The following is a 25332-nucleotide window of genomic DNA, read 5'->3' as shown; positions in this document are numbered from 1 at the left end:
TAAATGGTAACCACCAGCCCCTCCCCACCAGTAAGGGCAACTGGCAAGGATTCAAACCAGGGGTTTCCAGGCCTGCCTCTTTATCTAGTCACGGAGCTTCCAAGAAGGCCAAAATGCGAGAAAAGGCATGGGGCTTACCTGGGGCATGGGGTTGGCAGCAGTATTTGGAAAAACAGCCAGCAGCTCCGTGGGCACCTTGATATTACACACACAGACACACACCCTTTTCCCTCTGCTTCTCCCCTCCAACTGGTGTGCAGGTCCCAGAGACAGAGCTGCCGCCCAGTCCCCCGGTCCCCGAAGTCAGCACGCCAGAGCCAGGCATCTACCACGGAATCTGTGAGTATCCTTTCTGGAGCAGCGGCAGGTGGAAGGTGGAGCTGCAGGGGCAGGGGCAGAGTCGGGCCTACGTGGGGCAGGGCGTCCCTGGATGGTTGGGCGGGTTGTATACTGCACGGGAATGCCGGGCCTGTGCTCAGCTCACTGGCCCTGGCAGTGCCGCCTCCCTCCCAAGGAAGGTCTGCTCTTTGTAGTTTGCCTTTCTGGAAGGGCATTTTTGCATTTTGCATACATTTAGCTGTGGCCCTGGCCAGGTGGGGAGCTGCAGTTAGAGCCCAGAAAGAGTAGAACAAGGGGAGATAAGAGGCAGAAAGGACCAAGGCATCTGTCAAGTCTCTTCAAACTCCACCACGGAGCAGACTGGTAAGCAAAGCAAACCTGCAGCCACCTGCACCCGGGGCGGGGGTGGGTAGCAGGAACACGGGCCCACAGCACCTGGTCTTTTGACGTCTCAGAAGTCAGAAATCCAGATCTTTGTGTGAAATCTCTGGAGTTTTAAATGTTGGTGACTATTTCAGAAGCTTTCAAAGCACTGTGTGAGCCTGACCAGACACTGAGTGTGCCCTTGGCCAGCAGGCGGCCAGTTCGCCGCCTCTGAGTAAATCCCATCTGGGTTTGAGCTGTCTGTTCTCGCTGCTTCCATTTACTCTTCCAGCCAGCTCCTCTCTCTAATCCAGGCACGTCCTCCTCAGCACTTCTGCTGTCCAGAGGCGGGTGGGGGGATCTTCCTGCCCAAGGTCAAGTGAATCTCCTCTGTCCCGTTCCCTGTTCACAGGGCTCAGGCACCTGGCCCCGTGCAGCAGCTCCTCCCTGCTCTTTCTGTCCCCTGGGCATGTCATCGGCTTCCTATTATCTTCTGAAAACACAGATGTGGCATGGCCTGCTCCCTCTCCCCACCTGCCCACCGGCGTCTCCAGAACGAGGCCGCAGCCTCTCAGAGTTTGGACCCTTTCTCTTGCTCGGCTCCTGCCACCCCTGTCTCCTGAACCCGCCTGCGGGCTCGTGGGTGCTCTGTGCAGTTGCTCTGTGCTGTCGCCCCGCCTCCATCTCTGCCTGTTGGCGTCACCCACTGCCTCCCCCAAGAAGCAGACTCTGAGATGAAGATGAGGGTGCATGGAGTTTCTCAGGGTGCATGATCTCGGGCTCCCCACCTGTGCAGCAGGGAAGGGAGTAGGAACGGGCAGGGGGAGAAGTCGGGACCCGGTACAGGCACAGCAGGGCGCAGCCAGCTTCCAGGGAGTGCCGAGGCCGGGCGGCCCATCGGCTTGGCTTGAATTGGGCTAGGGGCCCCAGGTCGCCATCAACACATCATTGGATTTGGGTGGCCCCTGGGGATGGGCCATGACCTTTTGGAAGGGGGCTTCAGCCAAGGGCAGTCCCAGGTAAGGGGCCTCAGCTGTGAGCTGCCACCCTCAGTGGTCCCGGCCAGTGGCAGAATGAAGAGGCCTTATTTTGGGTCCGCACAGCCCCTTATGTTCCAGGAGGCTCTCTCAGTTACTTTAGAACAACAGAGCACCTCGAAAGGCCATTCTGACGTTAGCCAAGCGCCTGGTTTGCAGCTCGAAACTGTCTCCCATTCAGGCCCATGCTCAGGGCTTTCCCTGCCTTGTCCCATTGAACACTCACAGCAACTTCTTCATGCGTCTGCTCTTATTATCCCCATTGCCCAGCTGAGAGTAGGAAACTGAGGATCAGAGAGGTGGAGCCACCCTCCTGAGGCCACACAGCTAGGACTGAGGCCCGGAATGGAGCCAAGCACAGGACGGAACCAAGCACATCTGAGTCAAAAGCCACATCCTCATCACTCTCCACACTGCCTCTGGCTCCACCTGAGTCTCACTAAGAGGCCACCCTGTGTTCCCACTAGGCCCCAAGGAAGCCAGCAGTCGATTCTCATTCAGTCAGGTCTCCCCTACATTGGAAACAGAATTCAGACTGAATTACCTAAAACAGGGAATTTCCTGGCTGATGCAACAAAACGTCAGGGGTCTCCAGCTTCCCACACAGGTGGATCCAGGGGTGCCAATAATGCCATCAAGATGTGGCATCTCTCCCCATCCCTCCACTCTGTTTTCCTCTCTCTTGCTTTTTTCCCATTCAGGTGCTGTCTGCAGGAGAGCTCTGGGAAGCTCTGGGTTTATATCCATCTTGTACCCAGCAATCCCAGATAAAAGAAAACTTGTTTCCTGACAGGTTCAACAACCATCCCAGAATTAAGTCTCCTTGCCCTGGCTTGGGTCACATGTGCACCCTTAAAAAAAAAAAATCACTGCAGCTCACTGTGGTTCATCACGGCAGGGAGGGAGGGGGTACGAGATAGAAAACATGGATCAGCCAGCCTGGGTCACAGCCCTGCCCCTGGAGCCGGGGCTGAGGGGTCTGCCACCCAAAGACGTCTCCTGAGAGTGGGGAAGTTCTCCGGAGGAAAACCGAGTGCCATGATCATGCCAGGCAGAAGCAATCACTGTCCCCGTTACTTGATGATTTCCCCAAAGAGGTTGCTTTGTAAATGTCTTTCCCATTGAACTGCCTCCTGACCTTTCTCAGAAATGTTATTTCGGTGCCTTTGGGAATTCTGCCCTTGAGTCAAGCCCAGAGACCTTTCTGTGCTGCCACGAAAGTATAATTTCCCTGCTTCTCTCCTCCTCGCCACCAAGCATCTGCACGTTGTGAGGCCTTTGGGTTCTGAATCTCTTCTCTGAACACTGTTTCCAGAGCCCTAAACCCGCTTCACCAGCCTGTGCAAATGGAGACGGCTTTAATAAAGTGCCCGAGGGGATGCATCGGGGTTGGTAAATACAACCAGTCCTATTAATGTTTTGAAAGGGGTTATGTGACTTGCTCGTTTGTGGATGACACTAATTTTGGAAGTTTTGCAAATATCAGTGGTGATGGACAGGAAAGGAGCTGAGAGGGTTGAAGCGTGGGAGCGAAATAACAAAATTAATTTCCATTTGTATAAATACTAATTGATACACCAGAGGAAAATGAATATGAAACATGGATATTAGCTCGAAAAGGAGAGCAATCACTTTCAGAACAGCCCCAAATCAGGCCTGGAATCGCAGTGCATCTTGCAGGCCCGAGAGAGTCCGAGAGGCCACGGCTTTTGTTTCCATAGGGGGAGGTGGCATTCCTCCCTTCTCAGCGCCTTAGCTTCCTGTCATCCAAATCTATGCCCTCCTCCACCTCCAGGCCTTCTCCATCTCAGGAAGAGACACCCACAGCCACTCTCTTTCTTGGATCTAAAACTTCTTTTCTTGCCCTCACTTCCGTATCCAGGCCACCGAGAAGTCCTAGCAACACTGCCTCTGCCTCCAGCCCCTTCTCCCCCGTTTTCTCCACCACCTCCCTCATCTGACCTCCTGCAACATCCCCTTCCTCGGTCTCCCTAGAGAGCAGTCCTCCCTGCAGCCGTTGAAGTGAGCTTTCCAGAGAGCAAATCAGATCCTGTCACTCCCCTCCTTAAAATCTGACCCTCCAGGTGTTTCCCACTGCAATGAGGAGAAAACCCAGGCTTCTCGACGTGACCCAGCCCCTGCCTAACTTGCCAATCTCATTTTCCTCCACCCTCTCCCTCTGTCACTCGGTTCCAGCCACAGGTCAAATCTATTCTCATCTCATGATCTTTGCTCTTTCTGTCTGCTCAGCCTTGAAGGTTCTTCGTCCAGAAAAGCAAATGTGTGACAGCCTCCTTCTCATCACCCAGGCTCAACTCAAATGTCACCTCCTGATCCCCTGATCCCTTTACTCAGTCACTCCCTACTCCATTTCTTTTTACATTTTTCCCATGATATTCATTATCCTCTAGAACTACCACATTTATTTATCTGTTCCATGTTTCTTGTCTATCTTTGCTGGAGTGAAAGCTCCTTGAGTCCAGAGATTTTGCTGTGTGGCTTATCCTTGTATCTCCAGTACCCAAAACAACATGGTACATAGTAGATAATCAGTTAAGTATTGGTTCATCATTGACTGTGAATTTGGCAAAACCCCAGGGTTTTATTTTGGTTCCTTCACTTGCAGTTATTTGCTGATCACGTACCCTTGTTATCAACCATTTACTCAAAACAGAATTTATTGAACATCTCTTCTGTTGGGCACTGCTCTAGGCTATGGGGCTCAGCAGTGAACAAAACCAGCTGAGCCCTTGTCCTCAGGGAGCTTCCATCTTAGAGGGGGAAGCTGATGACAACAAGTAGGCAAATAAATGTAGGATGTATCACCAAGAAGTAATAGATACTATGAACAAAAAATAAAGCAGGGTGAGGGTGTAGCACCCAAGTGGTTAGGAAAGTTCTCTCAAGGAGAAGACATTTGAACATAGATCCAGGGATGAGAAGGAGTGTATCAGTTAGCTTTTGCTGCTGAACAAGTCAGTTCAGTGAGTTGGTTGGTGGTCCTTCTATCTGAGTGGCTTGGCTGGTCTCTGCCAGGTCTATTCATGTGTCTGTGGTCAGCTGGCAGGTGGGCTGGCAGCAGAATGATCTAGAATGGGCCTACCCATTATCCAGATGTTGCAATGCTGTAGGCTGAAGTGGCAGGGGTGACTGGGCCACTTTTCTCTCATCACCAAGTGGGCTAGCCTGGCCCCTTCCCATAGTGGTCTCAAGACTCCAGGTGAAGACAAGGCCCAGTGCACGCAAACCCTCCAAGCCTCTGCTTGCATCACATTTGTACCAGGCCACTGGCCAGAGAAAATCACCTGGCCCAGATTCAAGTAATGGAGAGAGAGTTACCACCCCTAGGTAGGAGAAACAGCCAAGTCACATGGCAGAAGGGCAGGGACACAGGAGTGGGAGGAAATCGTGACAATTTTTCACTCTTCCAGGGTTAGCTGTGAGAAGATAGGAGATCCTATGCCAGCCACTGGCCTTTTTCACCTGGCCCCAAGACATTCAAAGCTGTCTTGATACCACGGAAGGATCTGAGGGTTTTGGAGTTTAAAAAAAAAAATTAGGTTGGAAAATGACAGTGGAGCAGGAGAAAAAACCACACCCCAGGGAGGTTAAATGACTTGGCCTTGTTCTGTGGCCCCAAGTATGACCTTTAACCTCTCTGGGCCTCCAATTTTCATCTCAACCAAAACTGAATGGACTAGATGATGTCTAGGGTTCCTCCTTCCAACTCAGCAGTGCCTGGGTTCTGGGAAAGTTGTAAAACGTGACTCTTTTGAGCTCAGCCACCCAAAAGGGTGCTCAAAGGGACAAGGATGGAAGAGTTCATTGTGATCGTTTCTGCTCTAATGGGGAGACCATTAAGGAAAAAGATGTCCCAGCCAGATAGCGGGCAGGGCTGGACAGAGATGCATTTGGTTTGAGGTCTCTGGGCAAATGCAAGACTCACCTGGGCCGTCTTGCCCCAGGGCCATAGAAGGTCACTTCTAAATGGTCTCCAACAGGGCCGTGGTGGCGCGGAGGTGGAAGGGTAGACACGTCGCCATTGGTCACTTCCTTTGCCCCGTGCAGTAGGCAGTGTTCTCTAGGGCAACAGAACCGGCAGGAGATGTCTGTGAATAGTATGAGCGTTTATGAAATTGTCTCACCCGACCTTGGGGATGAACGATCCAAATTCTGTAGGGCAGGCTGCAAGCCAGGGATTCCCGCGAAGGTCCTGGGTGAGCTCCCCAGGAGACACTGGCTGGCCGCTGCAGAGATGGGGACTCTCCGAATGTTGAATTCAGTTCTCCTTTAAGGCCTTCAGCCAATTGGATGAGCCATCACTCATTGCTGACGGCAAGCTCCTCAGTTGATTGTAGATGTAATCAGTCATCGATGCAGTCAACTCACTGATGATTAAAGTCCAGGAAGTGTCCCTGTAGCACAGCTAGCCCAGTGTTGCTTGATCCAATAACTGGGCACCATTCCCTGGCCAAGTTGACACATGAGCCTAACCATCACATCCTGAATCCTCATGAGAGTGGCCGATTCACGTAAATCTCTGATTTAGTTACTCGTTTCATCTTTCGGTCTGTACTGAGCTCCTACCGTGCACCATGCACTATGTCAGACTCGGGGGACACAGTGGTCTAGGAAAACAGGTGGGGTTTCTTTGCTTGGGTAGTTAACCATCTGGCAGGACAGATGGATTTTTATCAGATGATGACGGGATGACAGTGATGACCTGAGCTTAAAAAGGGGCATTCACAGGGACAGGACAGGCTGTGAATGGAGGTCAGAGGAGTAGAGAGGGCTTCCCAGAGGAAGCGATCACAGCCAGTTAACCAGGCCAGGTGAGTTCCAGAGGGCGAGAACCGCTTGTGCAAAGGTCCTGTGGTGGGAGAAAGGAGCGTAAACACGAGCGGCTGAAAGCCTGTCTTTCCCCTTCCCATCCTCATCTCAGGTTGCTGCCCCCAGAGCCCTGGGGCTCACGGGCTGCTTTTCCTCCCCTTGCAGGCCTTCAGCTGAATTTCACTGCCTCCTGGGGGGACCTGCACTACCTGGGGCTCACGGGCCTGGAAGTGGTGGGCAAGGATGGCCAGGCACTGCCCATCCACCCGCACCAGCTCTCCGCCTCCCCCCAAGACTTGAATGACCTCCCCGAGTACACCGACGACTCCCGGACCCTGGACAAGTAAGAGCCTAGAAGCAGCTTACCCTGTGAGGCCGAGGGACGCTGAGGCTCCGTGGTGGGAGGTGACCCTCACGGGCTGCCCAGCTGGCAGTGTAGGCGGGATGCGAAGCCAGGCTGTCACCCTGCCAGACGCAGCCATGGTCTGCACTGCCTCCACCACCCTTAGTGGAGCACCCGGCACCCAGTAACTGCTCACTAAGTCCTTGGGGTGGGTGGCTCTGTGTGGAGGCATGAGTGACCTCCGTCTTGGGGAAGGAAAGCTTTCCCTTGCCTCCTTGAGGTCAGAGGTTACTGCTGAGGGAGCCTCCCCAGGCAGCTGTGGCCACCCCTTCCCTGCACTTGTCAGATGTCCTGAGCCCAGATTGGGTGAAGCCACCGTAGCCTCGTGACCCACAGGCTGGTGCTTTGTGCATCCTGCTCAGGACAGCCGTCAGGCCTGGACTCTACCTAGAGATTTGAGCAAGAAGGTTCTATAGGGGGTCAGAGATGAGAGTTCAAATCCTGACTCCGCCCCTTAAAGGCTATTAATTTTTGTAACCTCTCCAATAATCTTAGTGCTAATAATCATGATAGCAGTGATATAGAGCTTTGAGTGCATATTAACTGCTAGACGGTCAGCCCCAGGTAACAGGTATTCAGCCATTAAGCCTCAGTCAGCACTATTCTTATCACCCCACTTTACAGCTGACGAAACTGAGGTGCAAAGAGACTGAACACTGGCCAAAGCCGATCAGAAGGTTGCGTGTCAGGCTTGATTTGATTGCAGGCCTGAGGGGTCTGGGCACCTAACCACTAAGTTATGCTGCCTCCGCAGCCTCGGTTTCCCCTTATCAGTGGGACAGAGATGATAATTCTCACGGCTGGGGATGGGAGGAGTGGGGGAAGGGGATCGATGTCACCTCGCAGCCCTGCCCCTGTCCTGGCCCCGAGGGGTCAGTGATAGGCTCCCCTGCTTTCCTCTCGGGCGCCCTGTAACCATAACCGTGGCCCCCATCCCTGCTGTCGCTGCCCCCTTGGGGGTCCCTCTGACCCCCGCAGCCTGGCACCCCCACGTGCTCATACTTGGAGTCCCTCCCAGCTGCAGGGTGCTCAGCTCAGCCTGTTTCACCCACACCCCACCCACTCACCACCCCTTCCCCCAAGCTATTTTGAAGTAAATCCCAGACCAGCTAGCGCTGTATCCCTAAACATTGCCTTTCCATACAACACGGACTCTAAAAGGAAAATCATCTCAGTGCCATTATCACACACTGAAATCACCAGCTACCCGGGAAATGTTGATATTTCCCTGGAAGTCTTGATTTTTCTTTTCTTTTTTTAACGGTTGTTTCCTTGAATTTAGAGGCAGGTAAGGCCCATCTAAATTGTTGTGATTGGTTTATATGGCTCTTAAACCTCTTATCATCTTTCGGCTCCCCTTTTGGCTTTTTTAATTTTTAATTTTCCCTGGACTTTTTCTGTTGAGGAGACCAGGTTCTTTGCCCTATGGAGTCTCCAACAGCCTGGCCTTTGCCGGCTGCAGCCCCTGGTGGCGTCTTCGCTGCTCCCCGATCCCCTGTACTGTCTGTAAATAGCTCATTAGAGCTAGAGGCCTGATGAGATCGGGGTTTGGCTGTTGAGGCAGGACGACTTACCTGACGTCTCTGTGTATTTTGCTCAAGACCTACATGATGTCCGTTTGTCAAGCTTTTTGTGACGGGGCGGCCACCAATGCCCAGAGCCCTTCGTCTACAAGGGACTGCACGGTGGTGATATTATTCCTGCTAGTCCCTTTCCATTCACCTGCTGACAATACCTCAATAAAGAGAAAAGGTCCCTGGTGGCTGTCCCCAGTACAATACAATTCCACGGGAAAGGTGGGAGGAATGCTGGATTGCTTCCCTTTCTTTATTCAGTTTTCAAAATAACAAATTGGGCTTCTAGCACCGCCTAAAGTTTTTGTTTGATTTTGAGTGTCGGTTTTAACGCATGGATTTAAGCACGCTGTGTTTGTAGGGTTTCAACTTATTGCAGTTTATATCCTTACTGATGCTCAGTTGTCTGCTACGAACACTGGGAACTTAGTGCCATGGGCTCCTGGGTCCTTTTAAAATAGTCTCTGAGAGCGTTCTTGCTTTCTGATGTGACAGAATTGGGACAAGATGTTGCAGGCTCATTTTGTACCTTTCCTGTCCCAGACATGGAACCAGCCATTTCTCCAAGAAGCCTTGGTTCCTGTCAGTGAGAAATGGTATTTAGAGACCATGATTCAGCCAGGAGCAGTGCTCGTTGCTGCTGGATTGCTTGTGGCTGCAGGCTTTTCACTTGGATGTTCTTGGGGATGTCCCTGGGGGCCTTCCTTTGCTCTCAGCTGCTGATATGTCAACAATTCTCTTTATTTTCAGCACTGGGCAGCACTTTTGCTGTGGGAATAACCACCTTTCTCAGGCAGAGAGGCAACTGCTCTCAAAAGGAAATAGGAGGCTGTTCTCTGTTGGTAGTCCTCCGTCAGCTTAGTTCCACGAGCACCCCAGGGTTGAACTGCTGAATGTCCTCAGTTTTACGATGCCATCGATCGTGACACACGATCCATCAGTTTAATAACAGCCTTTTAGAGAAAAAGAAGCATTACTCCCTTGAATGCATATGTAGATTATAAGATTTATCCCAAATCCAAAACGTTAAAATGTTAAAAAAAAATTTTTTTTTTAAGTTCAAGGATGTGGAGTGGGGGAGGCTCAGTAACGTGGAAAGGAAAAGGTGGTGGGTACTCAAGAGGCTGACAGCAGGGCCCCCCTCTCCAAGGCCCAGCTTCTCAGTTGCATTGCTGGACACGTGGGCCAGAGCCAGGATAAGGGCCTGGGTTCTGGGCCACAGTGCACGGGGCATCCCAGAGATTGACTGTCCTTGGGACAAACACAGGCAGAGTCAAGAAGGATGAGGCAGGCTGTCTGGCTCAGGGGAACTAGACACTGGCAAGGAAAGCATGTGATGCAGGCAGGGAAACAAGTTCAGAGCAGTGACAGGGCAGATGGCTGGTGCTGTCCCCAGGCAAGAGCTGCCAAGTTCATCCCTCTCCCCCAGCCCAAGAAAGAAGGGCTACCATTCCCTCAAGTTGTGCCACAAAGTCAATACAGCAAGTTTACAAAAAAGTTTCAGGAAACTAAAGAGAAATATTCACTTGCCATCCCTCTGACCCCAGTATGCTTGTTGCTTTTAGACAACCTTGCCTGATCCTTGTCCTCTTTTTGCAGCATTATGATCCATGTCCTTTTCTATGGGGCTGCCTCATTCATGATCGTTTTAACAACTGGACATGTTTACTTAATGACATCCCTATTTTGGGTCCTTTTCCATTGTTACCTTTTTTTCCCTCTCCTATTATAAATAACAATGAATATCTTTGTATAGTTGGCCTTTTCTACATGTTGAATAAATGTTCTTCATGGGGTAGAGAGATTCCCAAAAATGGGATCATGGGGTTGAAGGATCCTGAGCAATGGCACATTTTCCCTTTTATTTTTTGACCCTAGTGATTGCGTACCACATCGAAACAGCATGTTGGTTTTTTTGTCCCTGTTTCTTCTTCCTTTTTTTGCCTACCTTCCCAGATGACAGATGGCCCTTAACAGTGGGTTCAATTAGTCACCCCAACAGTGGGTTCAGTGAGCCTAAACCAGCCAGGCAATGGGGAGAAGAAAGGAGAGAGGAACAAGTGTAGACCCCTGCGCTCTGAGCTCCCAGCACACAGAGCCGCCCCCACCGCACTCCCCTCCCCACCGCGTGCAGGTTAATCGATGGGGCCAACATCACGATGGAGGATGACCATATGTGGCTGATCCCCTTCTCGCCCGGGCTGGACCACGTGGTCACCGTCCGCTTCGACAGAGCCGAAAGCATCGCAGGCCTGCGCTTCTGGAACTACAATAAATCTTCCGAGGACACCTACCGAGGGGTAAGCCAGGGAACGGAGGCCGAGCACAGTCCACTGTCAGGGAAGCGGTGCCTTGATGAATGGCTGGCGTGGCTGCCGGAGAGGAGCATAAATCCTCCAGAACTTTCCAAATGGAGCCAGGGGGGTTACGGCCAGGGAGAGAGCATGGTGCTGTTTCCTTCTGTTTCTGCAGAGAGCAGATGCAGGCTAAAGAACCCAGGGCAGACTTGGGGAACTGCAGTCTTATGGGTTTGTTTGTTTGGGGGGTGGGGGGAGCCCAGCCCCGGACTTGGAAAACTAGCCCTGCTGTTGACTGAGCACTTCAGGTGACCAGGGCCTGTGCCAAGGGATTCACCGGTCTCATTGTTTCCCTGGGTCTGGGTCCTCATCGGCCTCTGGGAGGCAGGCATTTTTACCCCATTTTCAGGGTACTAAGCGGAGATTCACTTTCTCAGCTGGAGCTGTAGCCCAGGTCTGCCTGACTCAGAGCCCACACGCTCCCCTGCTGCCTGCAGAAGAGCAGAGGGGCTTCCAAAACGGTCCCTGTTAGAAGGTGGCAGAGTCCCTTTTGGGTGCACGGGTCCCTTTTCCTGGGTTCTTCTGACCTCATAAAACTGTGAACAAACATTTGTTCCTCCTGGGAAAAAAGGCGATGGTAAGAAAGGCCATCTGCAACAGAGCAGTGCAGCAATACCCCTGGAATCAGAACAATCCGTGTTTGAATCTCAGCTCCAACCCTTAGCTCTGTGTGACCTTCGGCAAGTGGCTTAACTTGCCTGGGCCTGAGTTTACCCCTCTGTAAAATGGGGATGATGCTAATACCCGCCTCACTATTTGTTGTTGCCCTTCGCCATACAAAGTTAATGAAGCCTGGACTGGGCCTCGGGTCCAGGGTGCCCTGTTCCTGGGCTCCCCATCATGTCCCGTGCCACAGGATCCCTTCTGTGGGTAGAGCCTTAGGACATGTGCAAGCTCAACCCAACAGAAGGGGTACCCATCCCAGCCCCTCTGGTGTGGTGCAGCACCGAGCCGGCCGGGCACCCCAGAGCCACGGCCCCTCCATCTGGACCGCTCACAAATCCCCCTGAAGCTGCCCCCGTCTCTTTGCAAGTGCCCTCTCAAAAAGTCATACTCAAAAAGTCAGCTATACTGGCATTAAAAAAATATTCCTCTGCTTTAATATGTGCCTTTGGGCCTTAAAAGTCCCTCAAGCACATCACAGGCTTTCTAGTTGAGCTTCCGCGAGCGGAACCCGCCATCTGGAAACATTTGGCTCAGAGCCGGCCCTGCAGGTCTGGTGCCCACAGCCTCAATGCCAGTGACCCGTGGGCCCCGTGGGGTGAGGGAGATGGGGAGATGGGCACGTGACCAAGCGAGGGCCGCCCCCAGGGCCCAGTGTGATGGGTGCCTTCTGCCTTCTGCCTCACTGGCACCCAAAAAAGCTCTGACTGACTGAAGGAGCAGGGGCTCCCCAAATGCCCAAGGGGTGTAGGCCCTGACAGGCCCGGAATGCCCCATGAGAGCCAGGGCTGGGTGCCTTCCTTTCCACCCTGAGGAGCTGCCTGCCTTTCTCGAGGGTGGAAGCTTGGTCAGCTTTGGGCCTGGTGTCCAGGAACCCTGACTCCAAAGTGTGTGGTCAGAGAGTGGGTGCCCCCTCCTGGAGCCCTGCCGTTGAGGCTGGGGGATTTACTGGTAGATCCCAGCCACCTGGCCTGAGTCCACAGCAGGTCAGCAGGGCTTGGCAAGCACCTGTGTGCCCGGCCCTGAGGCGGACAGAGCTGGTCTGCCAGGAGGACCATGACCTAAGAGAAGGCTGAGCCAAGGCTCCAAGAAAAAAGGTCAAGGCCGGGAAGCAGCTCATCCTGCCTGGGGGCAAGCACGAGGGACAGGGCAACACGCAGGCGGGACCTGGTTTGAAAGAGAACGAGGCAGGCTAACCCTCAGGGAGGGCTGAGACTGGGCCGGCCTCCATCCTGGGCACTTGACCTACATTCCTTTGTTATTGTGCCCATTTAACAGGTGGGGAAATTGAGGCCCAGGGAGGTTAAGTCACATGCCCAGCTACTAACAGCAGGTGTCAGACCACCTGGGTCCCTCCCTTGCCCACCACATCACCCCGCCTTAGGCCACCACAGCTGTGAAGAGGGCGGGGCACTGGCCACGTCACACAGGGTCCCTGAAACTTAGTCCACGGCCTGGAGAGGGTGGTATGTGTGCGGGACGGCGCCCGACCCCAGCCAGGGGTTCTGGTCCCAGCTATTTTCAAGCCTGGGGGTCTGGGGAAGGCTCTGCCCCAACTGCCGGCAGCCCCAGCCATGGGAGCCCCCTCCAGGCTGGCTTCCGGCCTTCAGGCCTGCCCTTCCCGTGGTTTGCTAGGCCAAGATCGCCCACGTCTCCCTGGACGGCTTGAGCGTCTCCCCCCCAGAGGGTTTCCTCATCCGGAAGGGGCCGGGCAACTGCCACTTTGATTTTGCTCAAGAGATCCTCTTTGTGGACTACCTACAGCCTCGGCTGCGGCCCCAGCCGGCCAGGAGGTGAGGGGCGCCTCTGCCGTCCGCGGTCCCCGATTGCTTGGCCTGTCGCTCTGAAGTGCGTCCCTAAAGGGTTTTGAAATGATCAAACGCGTCGCTTTTCAACTCGGCTTGGCGTCCTAAAGCTCAGCCAAGGCTCTCCGGCAGCCTGTGGGATGGACCCGCTTTGTCTGGGAATGTTTGGGTTTTCACAGTCTGGAGGGCTTAAGGTTCTAAATGCTTCATCGCGCTTCCTGCTGGGAAAAGAGGCGCCGGCCTGCCTCAGTTCCAGAAATGCCCGCTGGCTGATCTGGGGAAGGGCCTTCCTGCTCCTGTTTTCCTTGTTCTTGATTTAGAAAGAGTCCACGAGAAAAACAGAGGCTACATTTCAGGAATTCACCGGCTGCGCTTGGCCCCAGTCCCCGCGGCTTAAAGTTCATAACAATTTGTAAATGCCACATTAAGTTTACTCGCTGAAACCCCCTGACGGCCTAACGCCAGAGGCCAAGCCCTCAAAACCAAATGGGTTTCCCTCCTAGCCTCTGATTCTAAGGCTGGTCGCTGGGAACCCACGCGTCATTGTAACATTACCCTTGAAATGGAAGAAAAGTGGGCCAGGGCTGGCAGGCGTCAGCCACCCCCCCACCGGGTAGAGAAGCCTGGGGAGAAATAGGAGGCCTTCCCAGGGCCATCTGTGGTCCAGGGCTTTGCATTTGTCCCCCAGGAATCCATCCAACAATCCTTGAAAGAGGGATGACTGTGCCCATTTTACAGATGCGGGAACTGAGGCCGGGCTGGTGAAGTCGCTTGCTCTAGAAGCCAAAGCCTGCAGGGCCCTCCCCACCCAGCCTCCTGCTCTTCCCCCCCACACACCCCCTACACCCCACCCCACCCCGCCTCCCCACACCACAGCCCTTTTGACTGCTTTCTGGGCGAGCACCCACCACCAAGCTCCTTCCTCCCTCGGGGCCTTTGCAGCAGCTCCGAAGGCTGGGCGTTGCCGCCCTCTGGAGACGCAGGCCTTAGCTCAGACGTCGACCCCTCAGAGAGGCCTCCTCTGACTGCACCCCCCAGCCCCCAAAGCTCACTTGCCCCGCCCTGTCGCTCCACCCGTTGCTGGTTCCTGTCGCCAGGGGCTCCCCTTGCTGGTGGAGAGGCCGTGCAGCGGGGTGGTTCTGGGAGTGGGTCACCCCCAGCCCCGCCACCTGCCCCGTGGGGCCTGCGCCCAGCCCCCTCCCCTGCCCACGCCCCACTTTCCCCGGCAGCGCCTCTGTATAGGCAGAGCCCTGAGAACAGTGACCCCCGGCCCCGAGCCAGCCCAGGCCGCACCGAGCAGAAGGAAACTCCCCGCCGGCCGGACATCGGGCTTTCCCCAAGGGACCCTGAGACCACCTGGTTTCTCTCAGGTCTGTTGCCTGAACAGGTAACAGAACAGTGGTTCTGAGCCGTCAGGTTCTCCCGCTTTCTGGTCCGTTTTGTCCTTTATCAGGCCGGACACGAGGAGCCTGGAGCACGCGAGCATGGACTACGAGGCGCCACTGATGCCGTGCGGCTGTATCCTCCCCCACCCCACCCCTTCACACCTGCACCCCGGAAGCAGCGAGGGCCGCCGGCTCCCTGCCATTCCCCACTCGGGAAGCCACTTGGCCGGGACTCCGAGGCAGGGTCTGGGCTCAGCTGCCCACCCGGGGTTTCGGGCAGACCCCAGCTGGAGGCAGCCAGAGCGCCGGGGAGGACAACCGAAGCAGAGGCTGAGTCTTGCATCCTGAGCCGCCGTGGCCGGAGTGAGAAAGGCTTCCGGGGGCTCCTTTCCTCCAGGAGGAAGGGCCCGAGCAGCTGAAGTTGACCCAGGGCCTAGGCTGGACGCTGCAGTAGATTTGGAACCAGGCAGCAGGGAGGTGACGATAAAAATGGTAATCGCTCGAAGGCCCTGAGCCCTTCCCCAACCTGGCCTGTCCTCAGGGCATTGCCAACCAAGTCCTACAAGGACCCTACCAGAAGGTCTACTGCTGCCATCCCCATTTCACAGCTGAGAAAGCCAAGCACACAGAGGCTGAGAAACTTGCCCAAAGCCACACAGCTGGGAAGGGCCCCCTCGCCACCCTCGTCTCCTGGAAGGCTTGCCTCTGGCCCCAGCATGGCCCAGCGGCCAGGTTTCCTTCCCTGCCTGCCCCTGGGAATGCCGGGAGCAGGAGGGCCAGAGCCAAGGACGGCTCAACTCGCCAGCCGCGTGGGATGTCGTGGGCGATGGCGGTGCAGGGGGGCCCTCCCGGCCACAGCCTCGTGCCTCCCGAGCCTCCTGGGGCCTCTTGGCCTCTTGCACACTTGAAATGTATATATTCAGGCCATTTACATTCAAGAAAATTTGACACTACATATATTTTTTGATAGGCTTCAGTCCCAGAAAAAAAAAATCCTCTATTATCTTTGTAATTGTTTTACTTTGTTCTCCAAAAAAAAATTAAGCCTGGTTTTCCTTAATAGCACATTGCAGTCATTTTCCAGTTCCAGCTCCTGACCAGCTGGGGCGACCCCTATTACATCGGTCTGACGGGCCTGGAGCTGTATGATGAGCGGGGAGAGAAAATCCCTCTATCGGAAAACAGTATCCTTTCCGGGGCAGAAGAGGGGCTGGCTCCAGCTGGCACGGAGGATGGGGAAGGAGCAGAAGCCCTGAATGCAGAGAAACCAAAATCCTGGGGATCAAAATGGCACAAGGCTTTGCTTAGTGCCAGATGCCAACCCCTGGGGAAGAGCAGAGCAGACTACAGTTCCCAGCCAATCCCGCAGAGGGGGTGGTCACCGGAGTGCAGCCAAAGAGCCCTGTGGGTGAGTGAATGGGGAGAGGCTGTCAGCTGCAGTTCTAGCCTCGAAAACTCTAGGCATTTCTGGAGTTCTAAAGACTCTGACAAGTCCTGCAGGGAGAAACCGTTTCTCTGTGTTCAACTCAGTGGGTCTGAAATATATTAGCCATGGAACTCTTTGTTCATGGAATGGCCACACCAGAATTTACAAACTGGTAGCCCAGTGAGTTTCTAAATATTATTGAATGGCTAATATTTGAAAAATCAGAAGGTTGTCCATGATCTCCAGCTTCTTGTGAGAAATTGGCAGTGTCAGAGCCACGGGCGTCATGACGATGATGGCTGGGCTGAGCATCCGCTACCCTTTTCCCCCAAGGGCACCCTTCCAGTTTCCCTCAGTCCTCACTCTTCCCCATTGTTACCAAACACATGGCTGATATTTACTAAAGGCCAGGCACTGTGACGGGGCTCAGCACATGGGTTCTCATTTACCCTTGCCACCTTGTTAGGTGAGTGCTGTTGTCAGCCCCATTTTACAGATGGAGAACCTAAGTCACAGAGAGGTTTAGTAACTCACCCAAGGTTGCACAGCCAGTGAGCTGGGAGTCTGGCTCCAGAGACCATGTTCTTGACCACTGGGCAACCCTGCCTCTCTTACAAACTGGCCTGACCCCTCTAGACTCGTGAGCTTATGGCCCCAGACCCTGCACAGTGAGGAAAGCAGAGCAGGTCCAGACCCAAGGCCTGGCCTGCGTCTCTCTGAGGCCCCTGGGTCCCAATAGGACCCTTTTTTCCCCTTCTTTGGCGCCAGCATCCTCAACGGGAATTAATACTCCTTGGTGGTTTTGAGCGTTGTTAGTGATTCCTTGGATTGTCAGGCTCTCCTGATGTCTTGCGAGTTCCTCACAGCAATTCTGGGACGTGGAGCTTTTTATGGCCATTTTAAAGATGAGGAAATGGGCCCAGAGATTCACATGCCTCGCCCACGGTCTCACGGGGCGTTGTGGCTCCCCAGGTCCAAGTGAACGCCCTCCGAGAACTGGGTCGGCTCCCCCCAGATCCCTCCCCGTGGCCGGGGGCTCAGCCTGGCTCGGTTCTCACATGCCACCCCCTCCTCCTGCCCCAGCGCCCCTCAGACCCCATCTCCACCGCCAGAGCAGGAGCGCCCGGCGCCTGCCTGCCCCGCGGCCCGAGAGCCTGCGCGGGCCCAGCCTGCTCTCTGCTGGGTTTCCTCCCCCTGTACTGAAGCTGGCCGCCCCGTCCCGCCCCCCCAGGTCCACACTCATTATCCTTGGAACATGGCCAATTTGGCCGTTGCTGTCACTCCTCCCACCGCCCCGGCCGTCCCCAGTCCCCAGGGCCGCGCCGTCAGCGTGGTGGAGATGGCGGCCCGGAGGGGGGCGCAGGCTGAGCCCTCTGCCATGGTATGGCCCTTGACAAACCCCGCAGACATCGCTGCCTTCCCCGACAGCGTGAACTCCCTGGAGGGGGTGTGTGGGGATGTCCGCACCCCGGACAAGCTCATCGACCGCGTGAACGACACCAGCGACGGCCGGCACATGTGGCTGGCCCCGATCCTGCCGGGCCTGGTGGGTTCCTGCCAGCGGTACCTGCGGCTCTGGGCCCTGGGCGGGGGCGGGGGCTTCCTGTACCCGGTCAGTCCCCCCACCCACCCCGAGGCAGGATGTCTCAGCCACGCTGGGAGCTTGGGTCTGGCCACCACTCCTGACGGGCCATCTCTCCAGGGCCAGCAGTCCTTCCTCCTTGCTCGGGCAGGGGGAAATCTTGCAAGGGGGTGCTGGGGAGATGAAGGAGCCTCATGGGAGCCGAAGCCGCAGGCCTGGGGCACGGGCGCCCGCCGATGGCTGTGGGCTTCTCACTCTGGTGCCCGTGTCTGCCTCTACCGCCCTTTGCAGACCGCTCCGTTCACGTGCCCCCAGCCCCTGCCCCCTCCACACCCACTGTGTCTGCTCCTGCCTGATCTGACGCCATGTGGGCTCCAGGCCCCAGCATGGTCACCCCCAGCCGCTCTCTGTCCCCAGATCCGCTTGGTCAGCTCTGCCAACTGACAGAGTCGGTTCCCAAACCTCAGACCCGGCACTGGGCCTCTTTGCTCCAAGGGCTCACGGCAAACCTCCCCGTACCGCCCCCGGCCTGGCCAGTTGTGGGTGGAGAGGGAGGAGGGGACCTGAGCGATGGGGTCACTCCCTGTGGCTGGGTGGGAGCACAGGGTACGCCTTCCTCTCAAAACACCCACGGGAAGGCACAACGCCAGCGAAGTCCATGACAGATGGGGACCCCCAAATGGGGACCCCCGCGGGAGGGTCCATGGGCTTCCCTTGAGCTGTGGCCAGCCCCTCCGCCCCAGTTCCTCCAGCGCAAAGGGGAGCAGAGCGTAGGTCTGTCTGTCCTTAGACCTGGGGCCGCCATCTGTGGCCCCACACCAGCTGCCCCCCGGAGCCTGGCCAGCGCCGTGTTTACCACTGTCGCCTTCCATGGCGTCTGCTGGGGCAGTTCCTCCAGCTGTCGCCTCAGCCAGATTCAAGCGCCTGTCCCTGCTTGAGCCTGGCTGGCAGCTGAGCTTGAGGCCCCTCTCCAGACCAGTGCTGTGTCCCTGGTGAGGCCACGAGGCTCACCCCCCCACCCCCCCACACGCTCAGGGCCTGCTTAGGACGGCACAGGCTGAGCACGGGGCCTGGGACAAATTCCAGGCCGCCTGTGGCCCACACTGAATGCTTATGACTTTACTCCATCTTGCAAGGGGCCCTTTAATATCCGAGCCTTTGTTGGGGTGGCTGAGAGTGGGGAAGTGGGGAGGCTCCTGGAGGCAGTCGGGCCCTACTTCACTCACTGACTTGGGCAGCCGCCTCCCCATTCCTCCAGCCAAAGGCTCAAAGACACGTGCAGAAATTACCCAGGAGGCCTTGCGCCGTCTCTGCTGGGCTTTTAATTTACGGAGCCAAGGGAAGGACAAATGGGGGTCAAGGCTGCGCCGATCGCCAGGACGGCAGGCTCCTCGGCTGCAGAGGCCGGGACTGTCCCGTGGGCCCACGGAGTCCTGGCCGGTGTTTGGGGGCCTGACCTGGAAAGGATGATGACGATGTGTCCAGGAGAGTCTCCCTGGCGTTGCAATGACGGCCAGGCCAGGCCCTCCCAGAGCCAGCTCAGCGGTTTGTTGTAAACGCAGCCACACGTGACCTGACTCAAGATGGGCTCTGAGGAGATGAAAGGGCAGAAACGCCGCACGCCGTGCCCAGAGCAGCCAGACCAGCCGAGGCGGGCAGACACCCCCCCGCCGCCCACCCAGCTCGCCCCCAGCCCCTGCCCAGGACCCCTGGGCCAGCCAAGCGCCTGTTTCCAAACATGCCGCTGTAGTTCGTTCTCTCCGACAGGTGAACCGGGTTTATGTGATTTTTGATCTGCCTACTACCGTGTCAATGATCAAACTTTGGAATTATGCGAAAACACCCCATCGAGGGGTGAAGGAGTTTGGTGTAAGTACTTATTAGCTGGGTTTTGGGAGATGATTATGCTCGCTGGTAATTAGGCCGCAGGCAATTAGCATTTGTCGCAGTTTGATTTACTTCTCTCTGTTGCAAACTTAGCCACAAATGCCAGGTCCTCAGATGTGGGGAAATTTGCCCTCCAACCGTGAACTCAAAGCCACCTCTGCGTGATCTGAAGCATCACCCCAGCCAAATAGGAAGTGGCTTGGCTCTGCTTTGCTTCTTGCCTCACACTGGTTCTGGGAGCTCTTGATGCTGAGGGGAGACGCTGGGGTGGGAAGAGCAGGGCACCCTCTGCCCCAGAGACCTGAGTTTGCCTCCTGGCTCCATCCTTTGGTGCCTCAGTTTCCTCATCTGTGATATGGGGCCGATCCAGATGGCCGTGGAGGTGTGAAAGCATAAGGTAGGCCCAGCACCACCCTCGAAAGGAGAAAGCAGAGGCTCTGAGCACCAAAGTGCTTTGGAACTGTGAGAGCAGGGCTCTGATGTGCTGGTAGGTGTCCTCTGCTAATGCACGTAGCTCTTTACGTGAACCGTGGTTGTTGCAACGCCTGCCTGCTCTAGGGTGCATCTGCTCCACCCCGTTTCTGTCCTGACCTCTGGTCTAGGACCAGCCCGGCTGCTGCTCTGGGGGGTGCGGGTCCCCGCGGCCCCACCCCGCAGCCCCTCCTCTGTGCCTGCCCAGCTCCTGGTGGACGACCTGCTGGTGTACAACGGGATCCTGGCCATGGTCAGCCACGTGGTGGGGGGCATCCTCCCCACGTGTGAGCCCACCGTGCCCTACCACACCATCCTCTTCACCCAGGACACCGAGCTCCGGCAGCAGGAGAGACACACCAGCCTCAGGTGCGCCATGGCAGCCTCCCCCGCCGAGCCCCGCGGGTCGGCAGGGCCCCGCGGCCTGCAGCCCAGCCCTCCCGCCTCCTCCCTCCCCGCAGGAATCAGGTGGAGGATCAGGACGTCCAGATGACCAACGAAAACCGAGTCCTGACCAACTCGAAAAGGAAGCAGGGCACAGCTGACCCAGGTCAGTTTCCCTCTCCCCGGGGCCCGTGCACTGGGGAGCAGGGCCAAGGAGAGGCCGGCCCCGTCCACGCTCCCTGCGCCCACCTTCCCATCACCCTTCTCCACCCAGGAGCCTGTCTAGGAGCCAGGGAGGGGCTGGGGAGGGCAGAACCGCGCTGCCTTCTTCCCGCAGGTGCCTCGTAACACAGCGCAGCTTCTTTAGCCCAAATACCAGCCTCCCCTGAGGAGCTGCCCTGTGCCCGGCACAGGGGTGAAGAAGGGAAAAGGCAGTCACGATCCCTGCTCTCCTGGAGCTTGTCTTCCCCTGGGCACCAGGAAGGACCCAAGTCGAGTAGGGAAGGGGAAGGCTCCAGATAGCATTAAGAGCTCTGGAGGGGTTTGGCTGGGCTGGAAAGTGATGGGGCAGGAGGCAGAGTGGGGCGGGAGGAGCAGGGTCAGGGAAATGGAGTGATGCATCTGAGCGGACACCTAAAGGATGAGAGGAAGCCAGGCTCCAGCAGGGAGAACGTGTCAGGCTGCAGGAATGGCCGGTGCAAAGGCCCTGAGGCAGGGTGGCCTCGGTGCGTTTCAGGAGCAGCAGCGAGGCAGGTATGATGGGAGTGAGCAGGGGGCAGGGCTTGGATACAAAGTGGGAGACAGGCAGGGCCAGCCACGATGTCCAAGGTGCCTTGGGAAGCCCCTGGAGAGCGTTGGGAAGCATGACAGATTCTTAAAAGATAGTAATAATGGCCAATAGCTAAAAAATAGTGTTTATTCTATGCAAGGCACTAGTTATTCTAAATGCTTTACAAATATGTTAAGTGCTCTCCATGAGGTAGGGACTATTATCATCATCTCCATTCATGATGAGGAAACTAAGTAACTAGTCCAAGGTCACACAGCTAGAACCGGAAGGGGCAGAGCTGGAGTTGGAGCGCAGGCAGCCCAAATCCAGAATCCCTGTTTACCGCTTAGCGCTGCTCGAAAGAAGGAGTAGTCTCCTCAATTGAAGTTTCTCATTCCTTTTAGGTAACCCTTTGACCGCAATTCCCACTGATAAAAAGTCTTCCAAATGTCTGTTAGTGTCCCGCCTCCACAAGTCTGGGGACTTGGCTGTCGTTTTTGAGGCTCAGTCTTACCCAGCCCTGCGGAATCTTCAGCAAACGCCCCCCGGGGCCTGCTCTGTGCCAGCTTCCGCCAGGTTCCAGGCACGGGGGTGTGAAGGAGGCAGCGGCCAGGTGGACAGGGCAGGGTGACGGGGGCTCCACGTGGTTCGTGGGCTTCCGAGGGTGCTGGAGGGGCCAGTGCGGGCAGGGGCTGTTAGCACCGGGTCCGGATGACGGGATGTCTGCCAAGGCCCAGGGCCCTGGACCAGCGCGTCGGAGGCGGGGATGGCGGCGGTGGGTGCGGCTGCCCTGGAGAGCACGGGGTCAGGGAGGAGTAGAGGCCTGGTGTGGGCAGGGCCACACGTTAGCGCCAGGCCCGGCCCGGACCGACCTGGGAGCAAGTGGGAGCCTGTGGAGAATTGTGAGCAGGGGCGCGCCATGGTCACGGTAGCCTTTGAGAGCAATCCGTCCAGCGCCCCGGGAAGGCGTCTGGGTGGGAGGCAGGAGCAGGGAGGGGAGGGGCTTTGGGGGCCGAGAGCTGATGGTGGGGCCGGTGCTGGGTAGGAGCAGTATCTGGGAGAGGTGTGCTGTGTGACCCTGGGCAAGTCCAAGAACATCTCTGGGGTTCATCTGTAAAAGGCAGATGGTGATCTCCCAGGGGGGTGTGACAAAGTGAGATCAGTGCTCGGTTAGTATTTAGGCATAGTGTTCAAAGGTGTGGTAGGAGGAACCTTTGCTTGGGGTCAGACAAACCTGAGTTCAAATCCCGACCACCCACTTCATTAGCTGTGGGAACTGGGAGAAGCCCCTTCCCTCTCCGAGCCTCATTTTCCCCACTGTGAGGGGTGGTGATCTTTCCTGCCCTGCCGCCCCTCCCAGCAGCATCGTGAGCCGAGGCGGGCCACTGGCTAGAGGGCTGTGCGCCCTGCGAGGCGGGTGGCGGTGACCGTCTCCAGGGCCCAGGTCCACCCGCCGCCCTCAGGAGGAGGGCGCAGGGAGAGGGAGGGCCCAACCCCACCCCATTCCCCTTTTCTCGGGCCAGAGTCCCAGGCGATGCTTCCCGGGACGCCGCTGCTCCTCCCCTCCTCTCCTCCTCAGACCCCCCCGGCTCAGGAGCTCAGGAGGCCCAGCGGGTGCGCCAAGGCCGCCCCCAGCCCAGACAGCGGGCCAGGGCTCCCGGGGCGCAGAGCTGGGCCCGCAGCCCGTGCTGCCATCCAGCCCGGGGGGCACTGCCCTCTCGGGGGTGCCGGGCGCTGTGGGGACCAGGGGGCGCCAGCCAGGGCTTCCCAGAGCAAGGGTGAGGAGTTTGCGCGAGCAGGAGCAGTGCGGCAGAGGGCCTGCGGTGTGGCGGCCGGGGTGGGGCTGCAGGGGGAGCCTGTCCAGGGCCGGTGGGGGCCGTGGGCGGCGCCGAGCAGCTTGGATTTCACCAGCGATGTGGGGACTCTGGCCCCTCTGTGCTCTGCCTCCGCAGCCTTACGCCCCAAGACCTGCATAAGCGAGAAGGAGCCGGCGAGGCGGTGGCGGTGCTGAGGAGGAAGGGGCGGCCGCCCGCGGAGCCTGGCACTGGACTGGCTCAGCACCCACGTCCCGCCGCAGCGTCGCCAGCCAGGACCCCAGGGGCTGGAAGGGAGCAGCAGGGGGAGGGGAGCCCCCAGCAAGAAGGGGCTCTAGGGTGGAAGGTCCTGGAAGGAGCGGCAGACGGCAGGAGGAGGGGCGGCCGCTGCAGGGCTGGGCGCGGCCGCCCCTTCCTCGCAGCTGTGGGGGGTGGCGGGGAGCCCCGGGCCCTGCCCCGGGTGCCTCTTCTGTAGATTCCAGCTAAGTGGGGCCCAGGTCCACGCAGGTCAGGACAGGGGGCTGCACTGGGGGCCTCCGTCCAGCCGGCTCAGCCCAGAGCGCGGCTGAGCAGGGCAGGGGCGGCTGGGGGTCCCAGGCCGCACACCCTGATGACAGCAGGGCGGCCTGGTCAGAGGCCCACGTGAAGGCCGGTAGGCCCTCCGGCCACCCCCACGGGCTTTCTCCCTGGTCCCCTAAAGGTGGTCAGGGCTGCCACAACCCCTCACTCACCCGGCTACCCGCCCAGGCCCACTTGGGAAGGAGGCGCCTGCTCAGGGGAGCGAGGCCTCCAGGAGCCGCTGTCCTCTCGTCCAGCCTGAGAGGGACCACCCTAGCGAGGACTTGTGTCCAGTGAGGAGAGGGTGGGGGGCCGTCCCCTCTCGCCGCCCAGGGCTGGGCCCCCTCGGACCTGCTGAGGGCGTCTGTCTGCAGAGCTGCAGGCCCAAGGGCCCTTCCTTGGCCGGAAGGACAGCTGCAGGCCTCAGGGAGCCAGCAGGATCCTTCCGGAAGCCCTCCAGGCGCAGGCAGGTGGGCGAGGGGGAGCCAGTGGGCTGGGGCGGGTGCAGGGGGCCCCTCCCTCCACCCTCGTACACGTGGACCTCCTCACAGCCTGGTGGCGGCCTGCCCTTGCCTGCCCGCCCTCTGTGCGTGCCCCCGTGCCCTTGGAGTCAGGCAATGGGGTCTCGTGCCCAGCCCCCCATCCTCCCCCTCCCAGCCTCCCAGCAAGTTGACAATGTGCCTTGTACCCCCAGCCGCGTGCGCCCAGAACGCGTCTATTTCCATCTATGTAACAAGCTCGGATCAGGAACCTAATTGGTTTCCCAGTGGTGGGTAATTTCTCGTTCCAAATATTAATCCCTTGTTTTCCTGGCACCCGGCCCGGCCCGCCGCGGTACTGTACTCTGAGTACGTTCCTATGCAACCGAGAGAGCCGGAGCAAATACTTCACGAGCTTTGCAGCTTCGGGTGAGCAGCTATGCAAATGCGCTTTTCATCTGGAGCGTGGGGCTGATGCGAAGATAAGGAATTGTTCCTCCCAGAGAAGATCCATCATTTCTGTAGCTTCCAGGCTTCCAGCTTCTCTGCTCACCTCCCAGAAGGGGGGAGCATCTCGGGGGCCTCTTGGACCTGCAGTCCCAGGAGAGCAAAAGCAGCTGCTGGTGTCGGGAACCAGCGCGGTTGCTTTAAAGGAAGCCCAGGCTCCGCGCCTGCGGGCCGGGCCAGCTCAGGTCTGTCAGGGAGCTTGCAAAACACGACACACGCCAGAATCCGAGCTGATGTTTGTAATAATAGTATGTACCGTGCAATTTAGGAGGGAAAAGGATGCTGTATGCAGGCATTAACTCGAAAGTAAATTTCTATTTTTTTTCTCTTGGAAAATCAATAAAAGATCTTATTAAGAATACAGCCGGCTGCACTGGATTTGGGGGTCAGAAGGGAGGGAGCTCATGCTGCCTCCAAACTGAGTCTCCACTGGATGCTGGCTGAGATGCTCAGTGTCCCTCTCCTCACCTGCAGGTGGGGTCGCGATCTAGCCCTGGCGTGCCGTGTAAGACAGATAACAAATAGCCAATACATTTATAGTGGTGGCTACGCGCCCGGTGCTGCTTCAAGCACTAATGCATTTAATCCATTTGACCCTCCGAAGTATCCACATTTTACAAAGAAGAGAATGAGGCACAGAGAGGTTGAGTAACTTGCCTAAGATCACACAGCTTGGGAAGTTTTTCGTCAATGCAGCAA

The 25332-nt window shown here is 57.1% G+C and overlaps 1 protein-coding gene across 16 annotated transcripts in view; it reads left to right on the top strand.

Moving 5' to 3' along the window:
• The window catches only part of KATNIP (katanin interacting protein), a 171324-nt gene extending 146330 nt beyond the window's left edge, over window positions 1-24994 (top strand). For 14 of the 16 annotated variants that reach the window (XM_058286156.1, XM_058286154.1, XM_071211221.1 and 11 more), the window contains 11 exons: window positions 261-339; window positions 6735-6912; window positions 10681-10846; window positions 13202-13359; window positions 14825-14889; window positions 15830-15940; window positions 17589-17728; window positions 19532-19633; window positions 20331-20491; window positions 20584-20672; window positions 23228-24994. In XM_058286156.1, coding sequence (XP_058142139.1) covers window positions 261-339; window positions 6735-6912; window positions 10681-10846; window positions 13202-13359; window positions 14825-14889; window positions 15830-15940; window positions 17589-17728; window positions 19532-19633; window positions 20331-20491; window positions 20584-20672; window positions 23228-23286 — 1308 coding nt within the window. In that variant the 3' untranslated portion in view covers window positions 23287-24994. The remainder of the gene's footprint in view (window positions 1-260; window positions 340-6734; window positions 6913-10680; window positions 10847-13201; window positions 13360-14824; window positions 14890-15829; window positions 15941-17588; window positions 17729-19531; window positions 19634-20330; window positions 20492-20583; window positions 20673-23227) is intronic. The other 2 variants (XR_011647194.1, XR_011647193.1) reach the window with 1 other exon arrangement.
• Window positions 24995-25332: the final 338 nt, after the last annotated feature.

Source organism: Dasypus novemcinctus, chromosome 23, assembly GCF_030445035.2.
Source record: "Dasypus novemcinctus isolate mDasNov1 chromosome 23, mDasNov1.1.hap2, whole genome shotgun sequence".
Taxonomy (NCBI): domain Eukaryota; kingdom Metazoa; phylum Chordata; class Mammalia; order Cingulata; family Dasypodidae; genus Dasypus; species Dasypus novemcinctus.
The sequence above is the reverse complement of the archived record's forward strand: the minus strand, read 5'-3'. Positions and strand labels throughout refer to the sequence as shown.